The 24,295-nt window shown below is 48.7% G+C and overlaps 1 protein-coding gene across 1 annotated transcript in view; it reads right to left on the minus strand.

The window, feature by feature from the left end:
- The window catches only part of LOC119442320 (partitioning defective 3 homolog), a 214,448-nt gene extending 196,687 nt beyond the window's left edge, over positions 1 to 17,761 (minus strand). Inside the window, exon 1 of the mRNA XM_049662045.1 lies at positions 16,717 to 17,761. Coding sequence (XP_049518002.1) covers positions 16,717 to 16,836 — 120 coding nt within the window. The 5' untranslated portion in view covers positions 16,837 to 17,761. The remainder of the gene's footprint in view (positions 1 to 16,716) is intronic.
- Between the last annotated feature and the right edge of the window lie 6,534 nt (positions 17,762 to 24,295).

Raw genomic sequence — 24,295 nt, forward strand, 5'->3', positions numbered from 1 at the left:
CCGTGATTATGAAACACAGACAAACTCATTAAAGCACAAAATTCGAAAACACAAATTTGGCCGTCAGTAGTCCTTTAAGCTCTTAGGCGGTGGCCTTAATGCCACTAACAGTAACCTTTAATTGGGGTGCGTACTGTAAGCAGAACGAAAATGAGGGGAGAATTCTGCCGGTTGTATACAGCGCAACTAACTGCCTGGCCGACGGGTGCACACCTGGACATCGGGCAGCAGGGAGGACAGGTGATACGGACTCCTTCGGGGAAAGTAAAGAAATGAGAGAGAGAGAGAGAGAGAGAGAGAGAGAGAGAGAGAGGACAGCAAAGAGAAGGGGCGCTACGTGCAATATTTACAATTGAGCAACCTCGTAAACTAAGCGCCACCGCCTCGATTGTGATGCGTCGTCACGTATAGACCAGCATTCCCCAGTGCTGTGCGTATATATATACACACAGAAAGAACGCAAATGCCTGCATGGGCGCGCTCATTTGTCGAGGTGCTCGCCTTTCCTTCGCGACGAAGCGGAAGCCGCGCTGCACGATGGTGCGCGCGGCGGCGCTGCTGTGGAAATAAACGAAACAGCCTAGCGACACCCGCATCCTCGAGCACTGCTTTTACCCGAGCACTCGTGACTCGCCTCCCAACCGCACGTTTACGACGTGAACGCCACGCTCTTGGGGGCCGATCTACTTCGGCGCTATTTCCGTTACGCGAGTGAAACAGCGTCAGGAACGCTGATGTTGCCCAGCCTGACGTGCCTAACGAGCAAGTAACGCTGACAAGATTCCGCAGCACTTCCTATACGCATGCGGCTGCTGTTTCGTTTCCTCGCGCTTGAGCGAGTCGGTTTTACGTTGCTTTACACAAAAGCGGAACTCTCTCTCTACGTCTGCCCATTTTATGTTGCATACATACACTCCCTTCTCTGACATGTTGGAAAGAGATAGATATGAAAAGCCAGGAGACAGAAGTTTTAGGGGAAAGCCAGGACGGTTAACCAGGCTGAGCCCGGTATGCTTTTCTGTACCGGGTAAAGAAGGAAATGAGGCTGAAATGCGAGATGAACGAAATAAGTTCACAGCACGCAATGAAGCGTTCATCGTTCAGTTCGTCACAAGCGGTCACACAGGCTCGTTCATCTCAAGAAACGCGGCAGCGCTTTTCTGGCTTTGCGCATTGCAGACGCACGAGGACATGGTCCGAAAGAGACAGAAGAAAGGGGAAAAGCAGGAAGGTTAACCAGATGGGAAGATCAGGTTTGCTACCCTACGCTGGGGAGAGAGGGGAGGGGGAAGTAAAGTGACAGCAAAGTATAGATAAAGAAAGTAAGAAGCACAGACACAATCACAATGGTCCGAGGATCTCTTCTTCGCTATAGGACCTGTCGTATAACTGCCATAAAGCTGTCCGACAGTCTAGACTTTAATATTCGTGTGAAGGGTAATCACACAGATATGCCACGATGGGTAATCACACAGATATGTCACGTGTGTTACAAATGGCACTGTCTGCCATTCCAACTATAGGAATGAAAAGCCAGGAACTGCATGGGTGCCGATACGTCCTTCAATGATTCTCATCATTTTTGTGCAGCTGCTACTCTGATTTCGATGCTTTCCAACGAAAAAGTGAGATATATGGAAGAAATGGTAACGCTGACGTATTTCAGTCCATTTCCTGTGACGCAATTGTGGCACAGTATACGGCGGTGTTACTCCCCTTTCTATAACGCTGTCACGACTGCCCGTAGCTTTATTAAGTGACCGGTCATCGCTCTGACACCTCCTTATAGGCCGGTACTTTTTCCGTAATGTTCCTAGTGCTTTACATGAACCTTATAATCTGTGACTTGCTGCCCGTACAACAGGAGCCCACAAATGTGGCAACGGTTCTTAGAAGAATACTCGCTGTCCTCTACGGAAGCGCCACAACACCGCTCTCTCTTAGCTCACAAGAGACGAAAAATAGAGGGAAAACAATAAACAGACGAAAACAAGAAGGGCGGACGCAGAGGCAAGAGCTCGGTTTGCTCAGCTTCGCAGAACAGGCGCACGGGACATCGGATTATTTACGATGCCTCGCGCACACACACGCGTATACGGAAACTATACAGAGGAAAGATGAGCGCCGAGATTGCAGTCGCTGTAGCATAGTTGCAGCGAGAAACACACGCACAGTCGCACCACTTCTTTCCCGAGTCTCTCGCGGGAATCCGCATTGAATCTGCCGCCGCAGAGCTTCACTCGCGGCTCGAGCGAGCGATAAGGAGGAGCGCTCCGAGACACGCGGCCACCGACACGACGCTCCGTAGCGCACGGGAAGTTAAGACGCGTCAGCGCAACAACACCGGAAAACTGGCAAAGGACGTGGCCGGATAAACGCTGCTCGTCGTGCATAAGGAACGCGTTGGAACAAACGCTATTCACGGCTTTTCCTTCCCCAGCAAAGAAAAACTAAACGCCTTACGGCAAATTAAAGTATATGACCCAAAGGTGGAGACACCGACACGCATATATATAGTACTCGGCATAATATGCTTCAGGTCTATCGACGTCAAATCCTTTATACACACGTACGGTGCGCCAAGACGACTTCCTCGTTTCGTATCTCAACGTGCCACGCGTATAGACTGATTAATATGACGCCGCTTAATGGGAATGCATTTCGCATCGGGGCGAATAGCCTAACAACAGTCGCCGAGTTGTGTGCCCTGCGATGCGGCAAACCATGGCTTTTCGTGCGTATACGCCGTCGTCGACGACGCCTTGGTGCATTACCCTAGTGTATGACATGATTTTACGGACGAGTTTCAAGTTTCAGAAGCACACATTGCAGGTGCACTATCGGCCTGCCATTATTCCGCGAAAATGTCGTTTTTCGTACCGGCAAAACGTGCGCAGGCGATTGCGGCGGCTTCACTGCACAACACCGTTGGCGACTCAATCTGATTAATACTCATTGGGCAACTTTGAACACAATCCGGGCGATATCATTAACACCGATATGTCGCAATGAGACCCTATATTTCTGTTTCAGTCACATACTTTACATATTTGGGTTGTATACTTTTATAAAATTTGCGCTTCTGTTCCCTGTACTCGCAACTCTTCGGGCAAATATTCCCTGTTCATCGAAGGGTACTTGACAGTGTCTGTTTTAAGACCTGAGCAGGTGTATCTTACTGGTAGCCAAGCAACGCTACAAACACTTGGATACCATTATGACAGGTCAACTAGCATATCGTCATTCTTCGCGTTCTATAGACTGCCGAATGCGAGGACTGCATATCTTCAAGGTCAATTCCCGCCTACCCTACTCCGAACGATGGCGAGCGAGCGCTCCGGGGCCACAGGCACACATTTACGCTCCCACGCAAACGACAGTCCGCAAAGCGGCCATTCTGTCCACCGACAGCTAGCTCTTTCGCGCCACCGTTCACCAGCCAGTCATCTCCCGCCCGACCGTTCTCTCTAAAGCGATGCTTCATAGCAGCCGTGCGCAAGCGGGTCTTCTCAAACCAGCCGTGGGAAAAAAAAGCGAGCACACACGTAGTATATATAGGGGGCTACGCGAGCATCCCTTTAAACGGGGCCCCTCGCGTCTCCAAGAAGAGGCGGCCTCAAGGCCGAGAGGTGGAGGGAATGAAAGGCCTATTATCTACGCGAATAATATGTATATGTATCTTTTTTTATTATTATTAAGAGGGGAGACCAGACTTCTTCTGCATACCTGCAAATCAGAGTCACGCTTAACTCAGTCGGGCAGCTGACGGGGTCGTGAGAGGATGCGGTGGGGGATAACTCCCGTCGCCGGCTGCCGCCGCGCTACCGGGAAGCGCGTCGCCTATAAATAACCCGATGGTGTTTTAAGCGGCGCTCTGGCCGCTATACTAGGCCGCGAGAGAAAAGAAGCACTCGGCAACTTTACACGAGTGTGTAGCAGCAGCGCAGAGGAGAGACGCGAGCGTGTTTATAGTGTAGGGGGCTCTTCCCGTGACGCGCACGACAGAAGTATAAGAGGATGAATTGCCTCGAGTAAACTTTCGTTCTTGTTCACTCAATCGACACTGACGTCAGTACGCGAAAATGAGTAGCGCGCCAGTCAACGAGTGAAATAAGCTTGCGAAGTCGTCCGGATAAAAAAATGCAAGCCGATATGGGCTATAACAAACAAAGAGATTTCGCCGGGCACAGCCGCGTCTCTAACACTCAAGGAGGCAACACAGTCAAGAGCATGTCTTACCCTATTAGCACTGGTACATGTTTCACCAAACGTTCATCAATATTGTCTTGGAGGAAAGCAATCAACTGAGAGGCGTATAACTTATTGTTCTGATTTCTCCAGGTCTTAGCGGGACCGCTGTCTTGAAGGCCCACTTGTGAATGGCCCCTCTTCTGTATAGAGACCGTGAACAGTCAACCATTACGATGGCGAGTTACGTTGTTTTTTGAAGGCAGACTCTGCGTATATACCATCGCAGACCGGCCAATGGAGCAATCCTTCTTCCTGTCTCGTAGATGGTATGCGTTTAACAACGTGTGCGCACGAAGTTGCACCCCGCTTTGAGTGTGCAGTTACAAGAAGAAAAAAAAAAAAAAAAAAGAGGGGGGGGGGGGGGGGCACCAGGCACAGTTCCTTGGGTCACAGTAGACGGACCTCCGTATAACACATGTTGTCGGCGCTTGTTCGCTCACTGCAACACACAAACACATACACATGCGCGAGCATGCAGGGGTATTTTCGGAGAGGAGGGGTTCGCAGACGAGAGAGGAAACGGGGTCGCGACAAAAACGGCACCGGAAACATGGCAGGTGCGGTGCAAAACCGCGTAGTGAAGGAGCCCGAAGTCCCAAAGGGTAAAAGCCCGCAGAACGGATAAGAGTCACTTGGAAGCAGACAGCAATCGCACGACTTCCCCCTCGCGAGCGCATCAGTTTGTTTGAGTGTTCTTTTTCTTTTTCTCTCTGAGCAAACGGCCACTTCCGCCCGTGTATACATATACCGAGAGCGACACTGGTGCATATACCTAAGATATTTTCCGCAGAAGGCATTGTTTTCCCGCAGTTGCACGATTCCGGGACGGTGGTCGGCGATCCTGCTGTACCCTGAACGCACCGCACGGGGCGGTCATTCGAAAGAAGCGAAATTGACATAGCAATGGCACCCTGTGATTCAGTTAAGTGCCGTCGCGAGCATGGCCCACCAAGGCGCCATACTGCTAGCTGGTGATGGCTTTATAGCAGTATAAACCTGGCGGCGGTTTCGTGTCGAGTTACACAAAATGTGATGGCCGAAAGGGGGAGAAAGGGTGGAGGATGAGGCATGTCGCCCGATTCTAGCGCGATATATCTACAATGCCGCCTTTCGCATGATTCAATCCTCAATACGAAAACACCATGCCTTCTGCTTTTGTTTGGGTTGCTTTTTATTTCGCCGGCACCCTTCCTGCTCTTCTCGAACTAGTGATGCGAGGCCGGGCGCCCCCCAAGCAGCACAACAGAAGAAAGCCGTATACCCGCAGGGCACTGCACCCGGCACCTCCTCTCGTCTATACCACACGGCGCGCCCGAACCGAGTCCGGCATGATCAAACCGCGTCGGCGGTAGCAACAGCGGAGTTGCTGCGCTGCTGAAGCAGCGGAGGCGGAATCGGAGAGAGTGGAGTGCACTGTATAAACTTCCGCCGCTCTCGCAGCAAATATGGCGGCCAACTGTCCGCCATGGCTGCTCGCGCCGGCGGTTGGGAACCACCCTCTCTCTCTCTCTCGGCTGACTCAGGGGAGGAGGGAGGGGTTGTTCCTCCCAGCGTGGCGGACTGCTGCTACACAGCGGCGCCGGACCGACACGGACCGGCGGTCACGCACGCATGCGTCCAACGGCCGCCGCCACTAGCCGCAGCGGCCGCCTTTAAACGAAAGTCAGCGAGCACACAGTGCTGACGCTCACTCGATGCGGCGCGACGACACGAAGTGGGGGAACTGTGCGAGGAGCGGGTTACGGGCACGATCACGCCGGGATTCCAGGGGGCCACCGCAATGAGGTCATTTTGCGGCGCCTGACGGCTTCGTCTAATGACCAAAACATCCGCACTGCACGCAGTGACTCATGTTTGCTAAGACTCGCGGCGTGCGCTTCTTGTAACGTATAGTGAACTTCATTTCGAACAGTGAGTGATTGTTGTATAGTGACCTAACGGTGCGCGCGTTTGCCTCAAATTTCGCTCAAGGGGCCCAGTTCGGCCTGTCTTGCCTTTGGCTAAATCTTTACTTTCAGGTATTGGATTTGACCGGTCCCAAGCGGCGAAAGGTACAAGGCTACAGAGAAAACGTGCCCTATGGGCTTTTCAGAAAAAGAAATTCCCAACGGGTTTCCACCCACCTTAATGGTAAAACTTCGATCTACGTTAACGCGGATGCTAACTTTCATTCTCAAGAATTTACTTCCTCTGTACGAGGCCTTTCGCAGCACTGATTTTGTTTCATCCGCAATATTTCAATGAAATCGTGTGCCGGCCGTTTTCTCAGCCGCGGTCACGTGTGTTCCAAAACGTGGCTTAACGTAAAGATCTCTCAATAGCATACGATATTCTTGCGACGAAGCGCACTTGTCGTGCCGCAGTTATTCATTACAGTTCCGTAACTCCACTTCACTTATCAAGCCACCTACCGCGACACGGTTTTCGGGGGGAACAAGCACACCTACGCGCCTCCTATCAACAAGAAACAGCGGAGGCGTACGTCGTTTTCAACGTCCCGTTTACGGTACCTTTGAGGTGTTTGAATAAAAATACAATGAATAGGAAGAATGCTTGGCATGCGCGCGCTACGCATTGCAGTACTCTCAGTCTCTAATCTTACAATTCCCTCAGAACTTCCCGTGTGAAAGAGTATGGACTGACCTTCGTTTTCTTAACATCATAAGCGCTGCTGCGCTTCTTGAATTGCACCGATGCGTGCCTCATTGCAAGGTAGCCAACTGAGCTCAGCCCCTCTGCCTTTCCCTTATCACCTCTCTCTGTCTCTCTCTCATCGCGGACTTGCAAACAGTCACTGGTCCTCTAGTCTCTTCACGAGATGTCGCGTCGAAGAGATCTAAGAAATCGGGCCCACTAGCTAGCTCCTCTTCGTTTTATGAAACAAGCGGAGCGTACTACGAGTTCTCACAACTGGCCCCGATCCCAGGACTGGCGACCATTCACCCGGTGACAAGCAAGGCAGGAGGACTGCAACGTTCGCGGTACTTCATAAACGCGTCCTGTCTCGGACAGTATAGATTGTCCCGCCACGTCCTGGTCAGAACAGTACAGACCTCGCGAGTTGCACGGGCACGGAAGAAAGGAAAAGAGCTCCACGTAGTGAGGTGGTCCAGTGGCAGACAGAAGAGGACTGGCTCGTCGCCGCTACCTATAATGACAGACGTGTTGCCGCTGCCGGGCCGACAAGCGCCTGCAGGCTCACGGTCTCTAATGAGCCGTCGGCGGCGACCCGGGCGGCGCCGGTGGCGTCACGGCTACCCGAGGCGCGCACGCGGAGCGACGCCCTTGCTTAGCATTCAATGCGTTGGGCAACGACACGCGGGCGCGCTGTCTCCGGTCACGCGTCTCCATTGGGAGGAGGCACCCCGCGTCCTTTTCCTCTTGAGCGCCGCGGCGCGCGTATCTGTGCCGCGGTCAGCCACGCGTCCTCTGGTTCGGCACCGCCGGAAGCAGGCCCCCAACTGCGCGCCAACCTGGCTTCGGCACCATTTGCACAGGGGCGTCATCACAGATGTTTCGTCGTGATTGGTTGGTGAACTGAATGACTGACTTGTTCGCGTTTACGGCACGAAGGCTACACCGCGAGCTACGAAGTGCGCCGTATGGTCCCTTCCCCTATACTTCAGATGCGAATTGCACTGCCCCCCCCCCCCCCCCCCTCCCCATACTATCAGTATTACCTTTCTCTTCACTTTTCGAAGAGGCCTTATACGCATTGACAAGATACTTCTGGTTTGCTTCACCTTAATTACACTTCCCCTTGCCGTTTCTGAAGGAATTATAACGTTTTCAGATCTCCGGCCAGGATGAAGTGACTTCGTGTGTGTGGTTGGGAAAATGGGAAAGAGAGGGAGAGACACAGAGAGAGATAGAAACTGGACATCTGCAACATTTGCGCGTGTACAGTTACATCCAATGAGTCGCAGAAAAAAGAAATAAACTGCACCCGAAAACAACCAATTGCGGCGGCCAGAACATTCGCGCTCACCAGCCTTTACACGGCTCCTTAATAGTTTCTTAAAATGTTTCCCATTAAGACAAGCTAAACGATGGCTTCTTGTAATTCGGTTATGCGTATTTCCCGGTCGCATGCGGACTAGTCGCAGTCATTAGTTCCGCCTCGGCGACTGACGTGCGCGGGCGGCAGAGGCACTGGGCCGAAGAGAAAGGAATGGGAAGGAAAAAAAAAAAAAAACACAGCGGGCATCAATCACTGGTTATCCAGATACTGAAGGCACGTGGAAGACTGAAAAGAAGCCAAGTCAGCCTTTGCTCGCGTCAGGTTGGCTTCACTTTCGGGCGTCGTGAAACACACTCGCGATGAAGGAAGCAAACAGTTTATCCCCCCCCCCCCCCCTCCACAGACACCCACACACTTATACACCCAAAACAGCGTTAGCCCGAAGGTGGAAGTGGTCGCCACAGGTAACGAGAGTAGATGGAATTCTAATCGAGACTACGAGGATCGAGTGCAGCTGAGCAAGTCTGGTAATGCGTGAGGCATAACCTTCGCTCGATTAGACTGTCAGAATGTAAGTCAAGGGGAAAAAGGGCTATCTATAGGGCAGCAGAAGACACATATAGTTACGAGATCGCCAAATTTGCAGGTTGACAGGGTTCGATTGACTGATAACAGGCGAGAATAGGGATATCTATATAGAAGAGGTCGTCATACTGCAGTGGAATAATACTACTACCAGTATGATGACGGTGACAATAATGACCAAAAAAAAAACAAAAAAACCCGCTACGTCCCAACGCAATGTATTAGCCGTGACCTCCTGAAGCTGAGCGTACGCTAAGCAGTGTGTGGGACTGTGGACCGCTCTCACAGGCAGTTGACGTCGGGGAGCCGGGCTTCCGGCTTCAATCAGACAAGTTTACCTTACACTTCCCGTGTCGGGGGCTCAGCCCCATATCGCTCATAAAATATGAGGCGCGGTTATACCTGATGACGACGTCGTTACAGATAAGGCCTGCCAGCGCGTGATATATATAGTACCGAAGACACCAGTCTGACGAAACGTGCGAATGCACCCCCCCCCCCCCCCCCCCCCTCAAAAAACGAAGATAAGAAAAGAAACAAACTTGACTGGTAGAATAAGTTAAAAACGCGGTTCATTCGCTAGCTAGTTGTCTCAACAGCAGGAGAATAAGCCCATCCCGCGTTCCACGCGGCCCCCTTTCATCGCTGTCCGGTCGGCGTCCGAACGTGCTCCAAGGCTTTCGCAGCGAAAGCACGCGTGCACCCAGCACGAAACGCGCCGATCACGCTCGCTCCCACGACACTGCGCGTACACCGACGGAATGCCTCGGACAAGGAAACGCCAGTAGCATAAAATTAAAGCAAGAACAACAGAAATGCAGGGAGGAAGGAAAGGCGAGCTAGACGAACCTGGCAGGCGCGCTCGGTGGACATGAGCATAAGGTGCGAGCGAGCAAGCACGAAATTGCATCCTCCCCGGTGGAGCTGCTGCTCTAGTAGAACGAGGGTCGTGATCGGCCGATTCACGGCAACGATCGCTTCGGGAGCATTCAGCCAGGCGTCCGCAATAAAGAGGCGGGACCCAACTGCGAAGGTGCTGCAGCAGCGGCACGGCTATGCATAAGAACTGTGCGGAATCACGCACGCCCCGTCGGCATGCAGAAGCGACGTTCCTTACGTAGTCGTATACGCGTAGGCGCAAGGCAAGTACACACGAAGCACGCGGACAAGACACCGTCGTGGGCCCAAGTTGCTTGCATGACTTCCCGCTGATGAGGACCCATTCCGGAGGTCGGAGGAACGGGAGCGATACCGTTTCTTTTTACGCGCGTCTCGTGACGGCTGTACTCGTAGACGCGGGCAGGCAAAGGGGCGCAGATTGTACATCACGTGGCATAAGCAGGCGCATTTATATACATCATTTCAGAATGTGGGATTTAGGTGAGAAGATAGCTCTGCTGGGCGTACTCTAGAACTTGAGGCTGAACAGGCGACGCTCTGCGGCGGAGGGACACGTGCAAGTTGCACGATCGCAATCTGTACACTGGCTCGCGTCACGGCAACTCCCATTCCAGTGCCACATTGGTATTTCCAAACGGAGTACACGCACTTTGGGAATCGCACTTACGCGAAGAATATTGCAGGCAGCAGGCTACATAGCACCGTTTGGGGTTCTGCGAAGCGTTACCAGATGGACGAACATGTTTGGCGTAAGGCGAGCAGATTTGTGTGTCACGACAGTAGCAAGGTGACGACGACGGGGTTGTGCTCAGAGCTTAAACTCCCGATATAACTCCCGATATGCTCGACGTCCTGGTTATAACAAAAAGCTAGAAAACTTTCGTTATGGACGCACGTGCGGTCAGCAGCAAGCCAGACTAAAGGGGACTAACCTCAAACTAGCGCCGGAAGTAAGCTACGCTCGTGTATTGAAATAAACGAAGTTCCAGTCCAACCACGCCGCGACAAGAGAAAGACAAGAGTAAGTCACCGCCGAAAAGCTGCTGAAGCGGTGAAAAGTACAGGAGTGTCAACCGCTTCCACCGGGGTGTCAACTGCCAGCGCGCGCGGAGCGCACCCCGAAGTCAGTCTGTTACTGCCGTACTACGACGGTGCCACCTGGAAGAGCAAGATCCGTGCGGGGCGGGATACAGGCGGGGATCGTGGCCGAGTGAAGCATCCGCGGGGGGTTCGTCGCTGCCGCCGCTTCCAATGCGCAATGCAGCGACAACAAAAACAAAGAGCGGAAGAATTCGTGCACCCATGAAAAGTGCGTCAGCGGTTTCGTTCGTGGCGGCGGCGGGAAAACCTGTTTTCATCGCCGCGAGGAAGACGGCGGGAAAGAAATAAAAGAAAAAGGAAAGGAAAGAGAGGGAAAGACGGCCGTCCAGCCCCAGTGTGCCGCCACTCGCACGGCTCCTGCTCGCCGCTGGACGCGCAGAGCAGCAACCCGCCAGAGGGGCCCCCGGAGCCTCTCCTTAGACCAAGCTGCCCATCCTCGGTGCACGGCAGAAAAGCTGCCGCACCGGCCACCGTCCCGATGCCGCGAGTTGCGTGCAATGCGTTAAGCGTCCAGGAAGGATCATCGTGGCATGCATTCGCTGTATCACTCCCCCGCCGACACTCTTCCCTCTCTTCAGATGTCTGCAGCTCTCCGCGATTTACAGTGCTTAAAACACAGTGGACACGCGTTATTCGTCACTACAGCGCGGTTGAAGCAGAACAGTAAAGAGAGCCCTTAAGAATCGAACTGCATTTCTTTTTTCTCGCCTCACTTACCAGTCAACCCTGGTACATTTCGTCGCGCGTTGCGGTTCGCGCAACCAGATAACGTTGAACTTAAAGTACCGACAAAAAAAAAGAAAAAAAAAAAAAAAAAAAACGGAAGTTCGGACAATTTCAATTGCCGAACGTACCATCAATTCCAGAACCAGAAAAGGCACGTGTTATTCGTGAATACATACGTGAACGATGCCCGATGGCTTACTAGAGAAACAGATTTCTCATACCGAACTACTTTATGACGCGTATGACGCGCAGTGGTGTGTGCTTATTTCCTAGCGCTCTTCGCCTCGGGCAACGCTGCAGGGAAATGGCGAAAATACGGTCCACGATGCGCTCGCGGAAGTCGTTCGGCACTCGGCTCAACAAGGAGAATTCCTCTCGAGCAGGAAAAAAAAAGTAAGCGGCGTCGCGACGCACGAAACTTGTGCGCCCGCGGACGCAGCAAACAACCACCGTCGACCACGTACCACCACCGAGAGATCCCCAGGATCAACCGGTGCGAAGGGACGTCGTTGGCGGGGTACGACGCTGCTGTCGGGACAGACGACAAAAGACGAGGCCCCGGGCGCCGTTCAAGCGCGTTCCCCGCAGTTCGGTTCGGCAACGAGCGCGCATATAGAAAGGCGCTCGAACTCTTTCTCCCTCCCTCTCTGGCTTACAATAAGCTCCCCCTCCCCTCTTGCCCACCATTATTCGTCCTTCCCCCGTCTCGGATTTGAACGAGAATATAAAAAACGCAAGCCACACCTACTCTTTCTCAATGGTGTCCTTCCAGTCGTGAGACGGACCAGAATGGGAAAGCGGGAGGGAGGTGAAAAAAAAAAAAAGTTGAAAAAAAAAAAAAGAAAGCGCGCAGAACACACACGCAAAGCACAAAGCATCATCATCGCGAAACGGTGCGCAGATGTCCAAAATAAAGATAAATACAGTTTCGCTAGAAGCGCGACGAATATAACGAAGCGCGCTATCTCCTGCATACGAGACGGGGAGGGGGCGTCATATGGGGACGCCCGCATGCCACCGATTTGAATCGCCTATATAGTATAGGTGACCGATCTCGAACGGACAGGAGGCCCATCTAGGTTAGATAAAACATCTCCGTACTTAGGTTAGCGCAAACAAAATCGTGGAACTAATGCAACAAAACGGCGCGCAGCGGCGTGCGCAAGAAATAACGCCGATGCTCAACTGCGCCAGACGGACTGCTGTTTCCATCTGCGAAGCCATCCACGCGATTCAAGTGTGTCACAATTCGTGCAGAGCTCTTACTATACGCGGGAAGGTAGTGCCAATGAAGCACCCCTCGCTGATATTTCGCTGAACTTCACATCACCGCAGTGGTCCGCATTTGGAGACACAACCTACAGATAGCACGAAAGCCCGAGTCCTTTGTCACGCTACTCGCACAGCGTGCGTTGCGAAATTTCACACACACCTGCAAAAATAATGTCTAAAAAAAGTATATACACAGTGAAACAAAAAAGCCAGAGAAGCGAGCTTGTAGCGTTGATTGTTAAAATTGAATGGAAGACTTCCGAACTTTCGGTTTCTGCGAACTTCCCGGATAATACGTCACACCTTCAGTGTCAGTGTGACGCTCAGCCGAGCAGAATTGGATATACAGCGGCAACATCAAAGAGCACGTTTCTTCAGAAGCGTATACATACCGGAGCCGGGAAGCGGGCGCCCGTTTCTTTGGCACGCCGCCACCTCTCAACTCCATTATGTGTTCATTCATCGCGGTGGAGTCATTACGTCTCGGCTGCCGAGTCCGATGACTAATCCAAGATGAGGTAGATATAGGGAACTGCTTTGGCTTCTTGCGTACCGCGGTGACCACCACGCACACCGGTTTCCGTTTTCGGCTATACGACGAAAGTTCCGAGCAATTCTGTGGGTTGGAGATAGCAACAGTAAAACGATTCTTACCTTCTCCCGTGCATTGATTTGCACTCATAGTGACAATTACGCGTCACCCTTGCGCGAGTGTGTGTTTTGTAGTGTACGCGCTCTCAAAGCCGGTAGTGGGAGTCTTTTTAGTGGGTGATGCAGTACAGTAAGCAAAAAAGCAACGGTCTAAAAGCGAGCAGTGGCTTCTTGGTGCTATTTCTAGACCGCCGAAAGCCGTTATGCCTCTAGTATGAAATTTCATAATCAGCTGATGGTTCGATGCATATTCCGTGTAAACCGAGTTGCGCGTAAACCGCATAGCCATATTCAATTTTTTTTGGCAGCCCACGCAAAGGTGACAAAAATGCAGTGTTCCATTTCCGGTGTTCGTTCTAATTTCCACGCAGCTGAATGCCACAGGCCCGCTCCGAGGATAGACCAAGCTTTGTATATAGTACACATCAGCAGTGCCGTGCTTTAGCCGAAAGTCAGTCGCTACGGTGTCATTCTGTCGATTTGAACAGCAAGCAAAGAAAACCAGACAAGAAAGTATCAACGGCAGAAAACGTCACACGTGGAAAGGAATGAAAAACGTGGTTTAAGCTACCTCGCTCAGATCACTATAACCCAAGGAGGCAGCTTATGGGACAAAAATGTTAACACCGAGAACATTGCACACGGGACAAACATCAACTTACCCCACCACTTTTCGTTAGCATTTATACAGGGTGTCCCAGCTATCACGCAGCACGATTAAAAAAAAAAAAAAAAAAGAGGAACGGCGTTACGCGAAGTCAACCTAGTGCGTATTGTTTCCAATACAGTGGAGTAGCCGCCAGTAATTTTTTCGTTACTGAGATTTAATTATTCATTGTAATTAATTATCTAACTCGAGAAGTACTGTCCTAATTATCAAAGTACATACATCTCGTGCGAGATGTATGTACGTTGTATTGACCCTTTTCGCGGAGCAGTTTGTTTAGAGAAACGAGATGGCGCTCACGGCGGCGCGCCATACGTCTCCTCAGCGACCGCGCACGAATATACAAAACCATTACCGCTTCTGCCTTGCTTCTGTGCGATCAGCTGTCGGAAATGCAACTGAGTTTTCGCTAACACACTGTGCTCCAATCATGCTAGATTGAATCATGTGGATTGAAGACGTGTGCAGTAGTTGGCTGCAAAAATAGTGACTGGCATGTTAAGGAATGGAATGAATCTGTGTGGCCAAGTTCGCGGACCGTTGCTGCAACTGTCCGAACGTGTTACCGGCACTTCGAGATGTACGGCTTTCCTCGAGGATACAGAAATTTGCTCCTCCGCCAGCCTTGTATCGCTAACCTTCAAAGAAAGGGCTTCACCCCCGAACGCCGGCAAGAGTGAGTACCACTCGTTAAACAATGACAAAGGGAGTAGCGCCGCTTCCCGTAATAGTAAGTTTCGCGCAAGTTATCTATAAACATCTGTCCCAAATGGCAGGAAAACTTACGCCCACTCTATCGCCGACGTATCAAGAATAAGTGAATGGGCCCGCGCACACTTGAATATGTGCGCACTGTATACGCACAATAAGTGACGGTACTACATCGATAGCGCACGAATGGTCGAAGCTGAATGTTTCGTGACTGTCCACAAGAATAAGCGCGTTACTCGCGATAATGCATCTTTGCTACACGGTATTACAATGTACAGAACAGCTACGTTTCAAGCCTTGTGCGCAGCAAGAACAAATCTATCGGAACTGAGCACACCCGCGAGCGATTTTGAAAAATAATCAGATAGTGGCCGCACCGAGGAACTTCACTGAGTCAGAAACTGACAAGCCACTGCTTCAAAATACTTGCCGAATAAAGAACAACGAGCAAAAGACACTAATCCTGACATAGCTTGGAATACATATTTAGCCCCGATTTTAGAACATGCACCATATACGCTGCTTGCGCCGTTTGGACATAGCTTAATCAGCTCCGAAAGAACTTTTGCATGTTCTCTGAAGCTGTGATCAAAGCTTCGATCGTGTCATCCACCTAGTAACCGTCTACGATATCTCCGAAAACAGAGGTTTTCTAAGCTGCGCCGGTGTCATACACTTCCATCGTAAACAAGGAGGCAACGGAGGCAGTTGAGGCAAGCAATGGACGCGTCACCACGTGATCAAACATGGCAGCGCCCACGGGGCCGCCGCGTAAAGGGTCAATATGTATTCATTTGCATTGGTTATCACCGCTGTTGTAACTGTGGGGGCTGGGACCTCTGTCAGGCCTTTTGTGCCTTTAATACCAGTCTCCCCTCGTTTGGACGAGAAATAAAGTTCATTCAATTCATTCAAAGTGTCAATGAGAAAGTTGTAGAGCAACATGAAAAACTCCCGATACAGCTTTCTGTTGCTCAGTACGTGCTACATAAATGTGTTTTTCCGAGTGTGAAAGAAGCCCGCGAATACACGTAAAATTGCCGCACGACTGGCCGCTCGAGGCACTTTGCGTGTATTCGCGGGCTTCTTTCATGCTCGGAAAAACACTTTTATGTAGCACGTATTGAGCAACAGAAAGCTGTATCGGGAGTTTTTCATGTTGCTCTACAACTTTCTCATTGACACTTTGATAATTAGGACAGTACTTCTCGAGTTAGATAATTAATTACAATGAAGTAATTAAATCTCAGTAACGAAAAAATTACTGGCGGCTACTCCATTGTACTGGAAACAATACGCACTAGGTTGGCTTCGCGTAACGCCGTTACTATTTTTTTAAATCGGGCTGCGTGATAGCTGGGACACCCTGTATATACTGAGCTGTGCTGTCTACGTTTATCGTGTACGTTGCCTTTTATCTGCCTACTAAGAGAGGACCGGAAAATGTGACAGCAACGACGCATGCACAATACTTGGTGTCCAGGTCACTCGAGGCAGTCCGTTTGTGTTTTGAAGCACAATGATAAATTTAAATATCTGACAGCATGCACGCGGCCAAACGAAATGCAGGCACAGTATGCGGCACTGGAAAACGACCACAGCGACAACAGCAATTTTACGCGCCCCCAAACGCACCGCCGCGCGACTCGGCGCACTCGCACGCTTTGTTTATATATGCCTGCACAGGCGAGATTTTTCAAGAGCAGCGCGCAACCTTCGAGCGTAGCGGTGACGGCCCACTTCATGACAGGCTGAAACCAAGGCAACGGGGTCGCAGGAAAACGACGAGAAACGGCGCGACAATCGTGACATAACTGTCAGGGCGTTATGCAGATACAAAGGCGACAGCGCGGCCCTAGCTTTTGAGTGTAGAATGGTTTCATGATCTCACCTTTCCCGCTGCCTTCTTGTATCTTGTGATGGCCAGGTCGACCAGATCACGGACCAGAAGATCGCCATTCCCGCACGGGACGATCACTCGGACCGGCCCGAAATTCACTGTCACTTTCATGACGATGCGACCAAAGTGGGAAGAAACACCGGTTTGCTGCAGCTAACTGGCGCGGTGTATCCAACGCAAAGGCGCGGAAAGACACAAGCACACCGGAACACACACATCCACAAGCACGCACAAAACCGGGTAAAGAACCGCGTAAAGAAAAAAAAAAAAATCCACGAGATTGACGTTGAAACGATTCACGAAGAGCACAGGAATTCAAGCGGATACTTCTTAAAGTCACTTGAACTTCCTTGGTTCACAACGGGCGGCAAACGGCAACGTATGCCGATGACGGACGGCACTTCACCCGCACGACAAAGCAGCGGCGGCGGTTCTTCGCCGCTTCATCTTCTACGATTCCGTCAGGCTGGCTTCAACTCCGCGCACGTAGCAGCCGACAAATAATTTTCTTTGAACAGCCATCGCAGACTTCACGGGGTCATTCACACGAAGGAATCAGCCGGAGCTGGCGTTTGGCGTTGTTCCGCACTCGGCAGACGAAGCGTCGTCGATGGCACGCGGGCTCTCGCGAACACGCACGCACGCACACACAACACGCACCCGTCACACCTGGCCCCTGACCCAGGTAAGCCTAACTGTCCGACAGCGACCCTGGCAACGCACGAAGTCGCGGACTACGGTGCCGCCTTGCGAAGTTGAGCATCCCACGCAGTCAGTAAGGCCTGCCTTGAGAAAACAAAATGGCACGATCTGTCTTCGTATGCTTCCCGAGAGCGCACTGTTTTTGTTCGCGTCAACGGTCTCTCCGGCGCCGACAAATACACGGGAGAAGCCAGCCTGACGCTCGCGCGAGAGCTCGAGTGCACGGCCGCTGCCGCTTCGTAACAAACGCTTCCATTGGCTGCAAGAGTTTGGGACAACCTGCGGATTGCAACCAATGGCAGCAAAGCGAAGGCAGCGACGCTGTCTCTCCGCACTCCGTGCACCTCAGCTACTTCGCCGGTTTCGGTTTCGATTGCGCGACGCTCGAACAGCGCGCAAACGTGCGCGATGTTTTATTTGCACGCACTTAGTGCATACATAGGACAAAAGATGCTATTCACGGCTATATTATTTAAGTTTTGAAGGCCTTAACGTTCTGCAATATGCGTGGTGCGATGGATGCTCTTTTCTGAGCGCTGACCGAAATATTGGCGACCATGATACACCTTAAGAGAATAAATAGAATTGAAGTGCCCTTGCAACTGTGCTAGTAAAACAACAATACGCCTCATTGATCAACACTTGGTTAGTTATAATGTGCTCACGAAATCTGTTACTTCTGAGATCGCAAAAACATCTGGCAATCTTATGAAAACGCAGCAGCAGAGTTTTCTGTAGCGTTGTTGCTGCCATCTACCAGCAGAAAGACGAGTCACGCCAAACGGCTTCAGCAACTTGCCGCGCGAGGGCGACTTTCCCGCTCGCCTCATTTGTTTCAGGAAGCTTTAGCTCCCGGACGGGATAAATCGTCTTTCTCGGTAACCACTGCAACAATTTAAATGACACTTGCTGCATCTAAGTGTAAACGTAAAGGACTAATAACTGGCGTAAGTAGATTTTTTTTTATTTAGGCCGGCAATTTTTCTAGAAAGATTCTTGAAAACTGCAAAATTTCCAGAAACTCTGCTACTATGTTTACATCTCTCTAACTCAGGAATAAAAAAAAATGATTTCTCACAATTTTGTAAACTGCACCTAACAATACTTCTAAATCTGACAAAATTAATGTAATATACACCACTCCGAAAAAAGACGTTGGCGTTGCTGGTATTGCGAACTTAGCTGTGACGTTGAGACGATGTTTACCCGACTTTGTTTCGTTCAAAGAGGAATGGCTGGTTCGTCTTGTTGATATTCCATTACATTTGTTGCAAGAGCGCACACTATAGAACCAGTAAAAGAGGACGACAAAGACAAGGACGAAAGGTCCGACCGGTCTATGGGATGGACACAGAAATGCTCCCAGTGCATATGATAACGCACGTCAACAGAGGTTTCTAAAATAAGCAAAAGTATCGCTCCTCCTGAGAAGCATGCTCGTGTGCACTATCTTTTGTACTATTTTCATTTGTTAAAAGATACAGAGAACAAAGTGAAGAAGGGGTCACCCAATCCGTCTCTATTTGTTGTTTTTGTCGGTGTGTTTGTTAAATGTAATTATGCCTGAAAACGAGAACTTGTAGAGATGGGTTCGTCACATGATTTGCGAGCAACTCTCTTTGACATTATATACATGTTCCTGTGAGTGATTTCACTGGTTTCAATAGAACGTTCGTGTTGAAAAGGAGACATTGCTGCTGCTATTTGTTTGTAAATGTTACCAGAAAAATCCAGAACTTTGGGCTGCCGGACAACAAAACCCACCGATTTCCCCCTGTTTCACTTATTAAAAATAACATCCAATTTTTGTACACCGAATTTCAAAATGTAAAACCCGAAAACGAAGCAGGAACCTATACGTATATTCACCTATATGTGCTACTCTATAGGTATACATAGCTAGACATACGACGAGCTGAAAGAAATACCCTAAAAGAAACCGGGGCAACAAAATAACCAGTACACGACTTTGCCAAAAGCGCACTCGTTGATGATGATGATGAATAAACATTTATTAGGACCAAAATATATTGGTGGTGCCCACAGGTACCAGACGGGGTGGTTCCCTAGTTACGGGACCCATATGTTCCCAGCAGCTCCTGGCCCCTGTCCGTCAGTGCGAGCTGAATCGGTAGGGCGGGGCTGGATAACAAGGTTCGCTCAAGGGGTTGGGGATTGGGGGTGTTGGCGGGAAGGGGAGGAGGGGGGGTCTTGAGTTCTGTGCACTCGGCCAAGATGTGCGGCAGGGTGCCCTTTTCCCTTTTTCAAAAAGGACAGAGCGCATCATGTTCGGCGGGGTACATGCGGTTCATCAGTACGGGATGCGCAAGCGATCCTGCCTGCGCTCGACGCAGGATGGTCTGCGCACTCGTTGAAGGAAACAAGCGCATGAGCCATTATTACGATATCACAGCAGCGACAGACATGTACACTTACCGGGAAGAAAGTCTATAAACAACTGATGACCGAAAAAGATTTTTTTTTCTACTGCATAGGCTTCCGGAATGCTATAGTGATCGGTGCGCTTGGTACTGTCGAGCAGTCTACAGATTGCATTTGACAATTTTAGGTGGTTAACGATTATTCTGCGCTCACTAGACATACCAGGCCCTAGCGCCAATAAAACTCCTACATCACCGTCATCATTATCATAGTCATCAGGTTTAGGTGCTGCGCATCTATGAATATATTCAGTTTTTTTGTGACCATCCGGAGTGGGCAAACTTTTTCAACAGCAGTAATAACTACATACCTGCCTCAAAGCTTTTAGTGATGTACCCGCAGTTTTAGCTTAGTTGCTATATGACGTTGCGCTGCTAAACACGAGGTCGCGGCGGCCGCATTTCGATGGGGGTGAAATGCGAGAAACATCCCTGTACCGGGCACTGGGTGTATGTCAAAGAAACCCAAGTGGTCAAAATTATACCGAGTCCCGCACTACGGCGTGCCTCCTAACGACATCGAGGTTTTTGTCACGTAAAACCCCATAATTTATTTTAATTTGAACCATGCAAGCCATGGCGCGTTGCTGTTAGTAGCCGCAAAACACCTAAAAAAAAAAACAAGCTAATGTATGTCTGTTTTAAACACCCAAATGGTGAGATATTGTTCTCAATGTGATTTTTAACATCCTGCCATAAATTAAAGGGTCCATCACTGCAGGTTTGGGCATTGCAAACAAACAAATGCGGCTCTTAGATCATATGCTGCATAGTCGTATTTACACGGGGGCACACCCATTCGCTTGCTGTGAAGCTAACTCAACTGCAGACCGTATCAACCGTCCAAGGCAAATGCTATTATGAATGTCAGCTCATGAACAAAATTTTCGTAGTTGTTGAGGTTAATGATGATATTCTTGTTGACGGAGATATATTATAGACATATATAGCAGCGAAGATTCAGGCATTGAGGTTCTTTATTGCTGCGGAAACAGAAAGAAAAACCGTGGAATTCAGTGCACCAGAGCACACGCGAGTGTGCCAGCGACGCCACTGCTGCAATGTTTTATGACAGGCGTGAAAAATAATGTTGGAACGTATACTTGTGAGCGTTGCGTCAGCCCTGCACGCGCATTCTTATCACAGTGTATTTTTAAAATGTTTCATTTTATTATACTGTCAGCCCAATTTGGGCTATTACAGGGTGGAAGAAAAAGAAAACATACACACTCAAAAACTAAAGTCTACTCCTTATACAAACAATCTATGATTAACATATACACTATAGAATTATACAATCAAAGGATAGCCAAGTCAGTTTACTCAGGTGCACAGCAAACAAGCATGATATGAAACTATACAACATCCTGGAACACCGTGCATCATTCAGGTTTTTCAAGAAAGAAACTACACCTTCATATGAAGCATATGAGTTCATATGAGTTCGACAGCCTGTTCCACCCACTGATCGCCCCGGAAAAAAAAAAAAAAAAAAAAACTGTACTTGAAGGAATCGTTGTGGGATCTGGGAGGAGGAATGTACATGCTATGCCGGTGCCTTGATGTTTCCCCAGTCTTAATTTCTATGTACTTTGATTTGTCAATCTTTACTTGTTCATTAATTATGAGGTAGAGTAATTTGCGCCTTTCATACTCAGTCCTTTTTTCTAGTGGTTGAAGGTGGGCTAATTTACAAAGCGCCGTTGGAGAGTGGAAACGCTGATATTTATTAAGTATGAAACGTGTCGTGGGTCGTTGTATTTTAGCAAACTTACCACAATTACTTTTTGTATGCGGATCCCATATTACATTTCCATACTCCAAAATTGGCCGTACCAGCTCCTTGTAAGTCAAGTATTTTACTTCTTGATTGGCATTATGCAGGTTTCTCCGAAGTATCCACAACGCCCGGTTGGCCTTAGCGCAAACGGAGTCGATGTGCAAATTTCATCTTAAATCTGAAGTTATCGTTAAGCCCAAGTATTTTTGTTCCTCTACTCTGGTAAGCTTATGTTCATTTATAGAGTACATCAATTCTAGGATGTTTCTTCCTGGATACGCTCATCGCAAATGACTTTGCCGCATTTAAATCCATCTGCCAGTTACTGCACATATCTTTTATTTTCTGGAGGTTTACATTTAGTTCTATTTGTTCGGAAGGAGCTAGTAGCAATTGTATTATACATTGCGCAGTCCTCTGCAAAAAACCCTAAGGGGACCGTAATATCTTTAGGCAAATCATTAATAAAAATCGAAAACAAAAGAGGGCCCAAGAAGCTACCTCGAGGAACTCTAGAAATAACGTTAGCAAGTTTAGATTTTTTTATTGATTTGAACGTACTGCTTTCGATTGGAAAAATAGGAGGACAACCACTTAGTTATGTTGGCGTTCTTAAAGATCGAGTTAATTTTTAACAACAATTTCGGATGAGACACGTTGTCGAACGCTTTCGCGAAAACTAAAGATATTGTCGACCTAACCTCGGGAGTTAATGCGGAAGAAAGATCATGAACAAGTTCGACGAGCTGAGTAATCGTAGATAGACCTTTTCGGAATCCGTGTTGTTGTGAGTATATTATATTGTAGTCATAAAGGTATGTCAAAAGATGCTTAGAAACAATATGCTCAAGAAGCTTAGAACAAGTACTTGGAAGTTAAATGGGACGGAAATTTTTACAGTCGCTATATATACTACTACCACCTTTGTGTATCAGTATGACCTTAGCTTGCTTCCAAGCAAAGCCAGCCACTGGAAAATAATTGTCAAATACTTAGAAACCCATACTGCATATCTATGCAGAAACTCATTTGGTATTCCGTCTGGTCCTGGGCTTTTCTTCTTGTCGATTTTAAGGAGCAAATTCAAAACTCCGTGTTCACTAATCGTTATTTCACCCTATAGCACTGTGTGTACGAGGCCTCCTTATAAAATTGGTAATGCTCCGTCATCGTAGGTAAACACTGTCGAAAAAAAGGAATTGAAAGTTCAGCATGTGCTTGTAGGTCTTCTTTATAAGCATTACGACGAGTTTGTGCATTTGGATTTACGTATCTCCATAACTTTTCAGGTGCTTCGTGCAAGAATTTTTTTTTCAATTTACGTTATAAAACTTATATTTGGATCCTTTAACAAGATGACTCAACTCCTGGCTCATAACGTGATTGGTTCTCTTCCCCTCAGGACTAGGATTTTTTAGCATGTTTTCCGTTTCCGTTTCAGGCTCCTCTTGGCATGGATCACTTCACGTGTTATCCTAGGATTTTTCTTTACTATTGTTTTCTGCCGCGTTGGAATACACATTTGAATGCATTCGGCGACCACTTCCGAGAAATAATTCCATAGCTCATCCGTACTAGCATTTGACTTTTGTAAAAGAACAAAAGTATCAAAGGAGTGTTCAAGCCTTTCTAGACCTGATAAGTCATCAGCAGCCGCAAAATTCAAAACGCCATATCTAAAGAAAAAATAACCATCTTTTGATCTGATATACTCTCAATTACTTCGAGGATTTTAACATTCGCTCCCAGGTGTGATGATGCAAATACAAGGTCGAGAATAAAGGATGGACTCTTAAAAACACTTGTGTAATCGTCACAATTTGGCATAAGGTAATACAAAACGCAAGTCCCAAAAGCTGCTCACAATGTGCTACTTCGGTCTCTTCAATTTTATGTGGATCCAATTGAATTCCTGATAAGTTGAAGTCCCCTAGCCAAATTATTTTATCATCCTGGCGCATATTTTAATCCATGAAACTTCTTAAGTTGGTCAGAATCTCAACATGAGAACAGGGGGCTTTGTACATAACACCAATGTACTCTGGGTGATTGTTCAGTCGAAGTTTAACGCAAACGGCTTCAATATCACAACAATCTCGCAGAACCTGAAATTTTATGTCAGTTTTAATCGTAAGTGCTACCCCTCCCCCTCCCCCGTTACGATCTTTCCTTATTAAGATGGTGGTGCAACTGCAGGTGTTGCAACTTCCACATCACGTGCATCACTAACCATGTCTCAGTGATTGCCAACATGTCAGGGTTATGTTCCAGGATTACACTTTCAATTGAATGGGTTTTATTCAACACGCTTCGAGCATTTAAGTTTCTAATCTTAAAGTCAATTGGTTTGGGTCTGTCAAGTCATTTCGTCTAGTTTAGCCGAAGCTTTGCACCTGACCTTTTCTCTTGAATTTTTATTCGCCATACAGAACATTGTTGATCATCACTTTACCATAAATCAATCTTACTTTCGCTTCCTTCTTTCTCTCTTCAACACTAGAAATCAACAAGTTTCTCCGTAACTCTTCTAGAGTAGCCCTCACTAATGTTAAAGTGAGTGCCTTTTAGCTTAAAACAATTCTTCAATATTTTTACTTTGTCCCGGTAGTCAGAAACTCTAATAATTGCAAGGTGATTTTTGCCAGTA

Source organism: Dermacentor silvarum, chromosome 2, assembly GCF_013339745.2.
Source record: "Dermacentor silvarum isolate Dsil-2018 chromosome 2, BIME_Dsil_1.4, whole genome shotgun sequence".
In the NCBI taxonomy this organism is placed as follows: Eukaryota; Metazoa; Arthropoda; class Arachnida; order Ixodida; family Ixodidae; genus Dermacentor; species Dermacentor silvarum.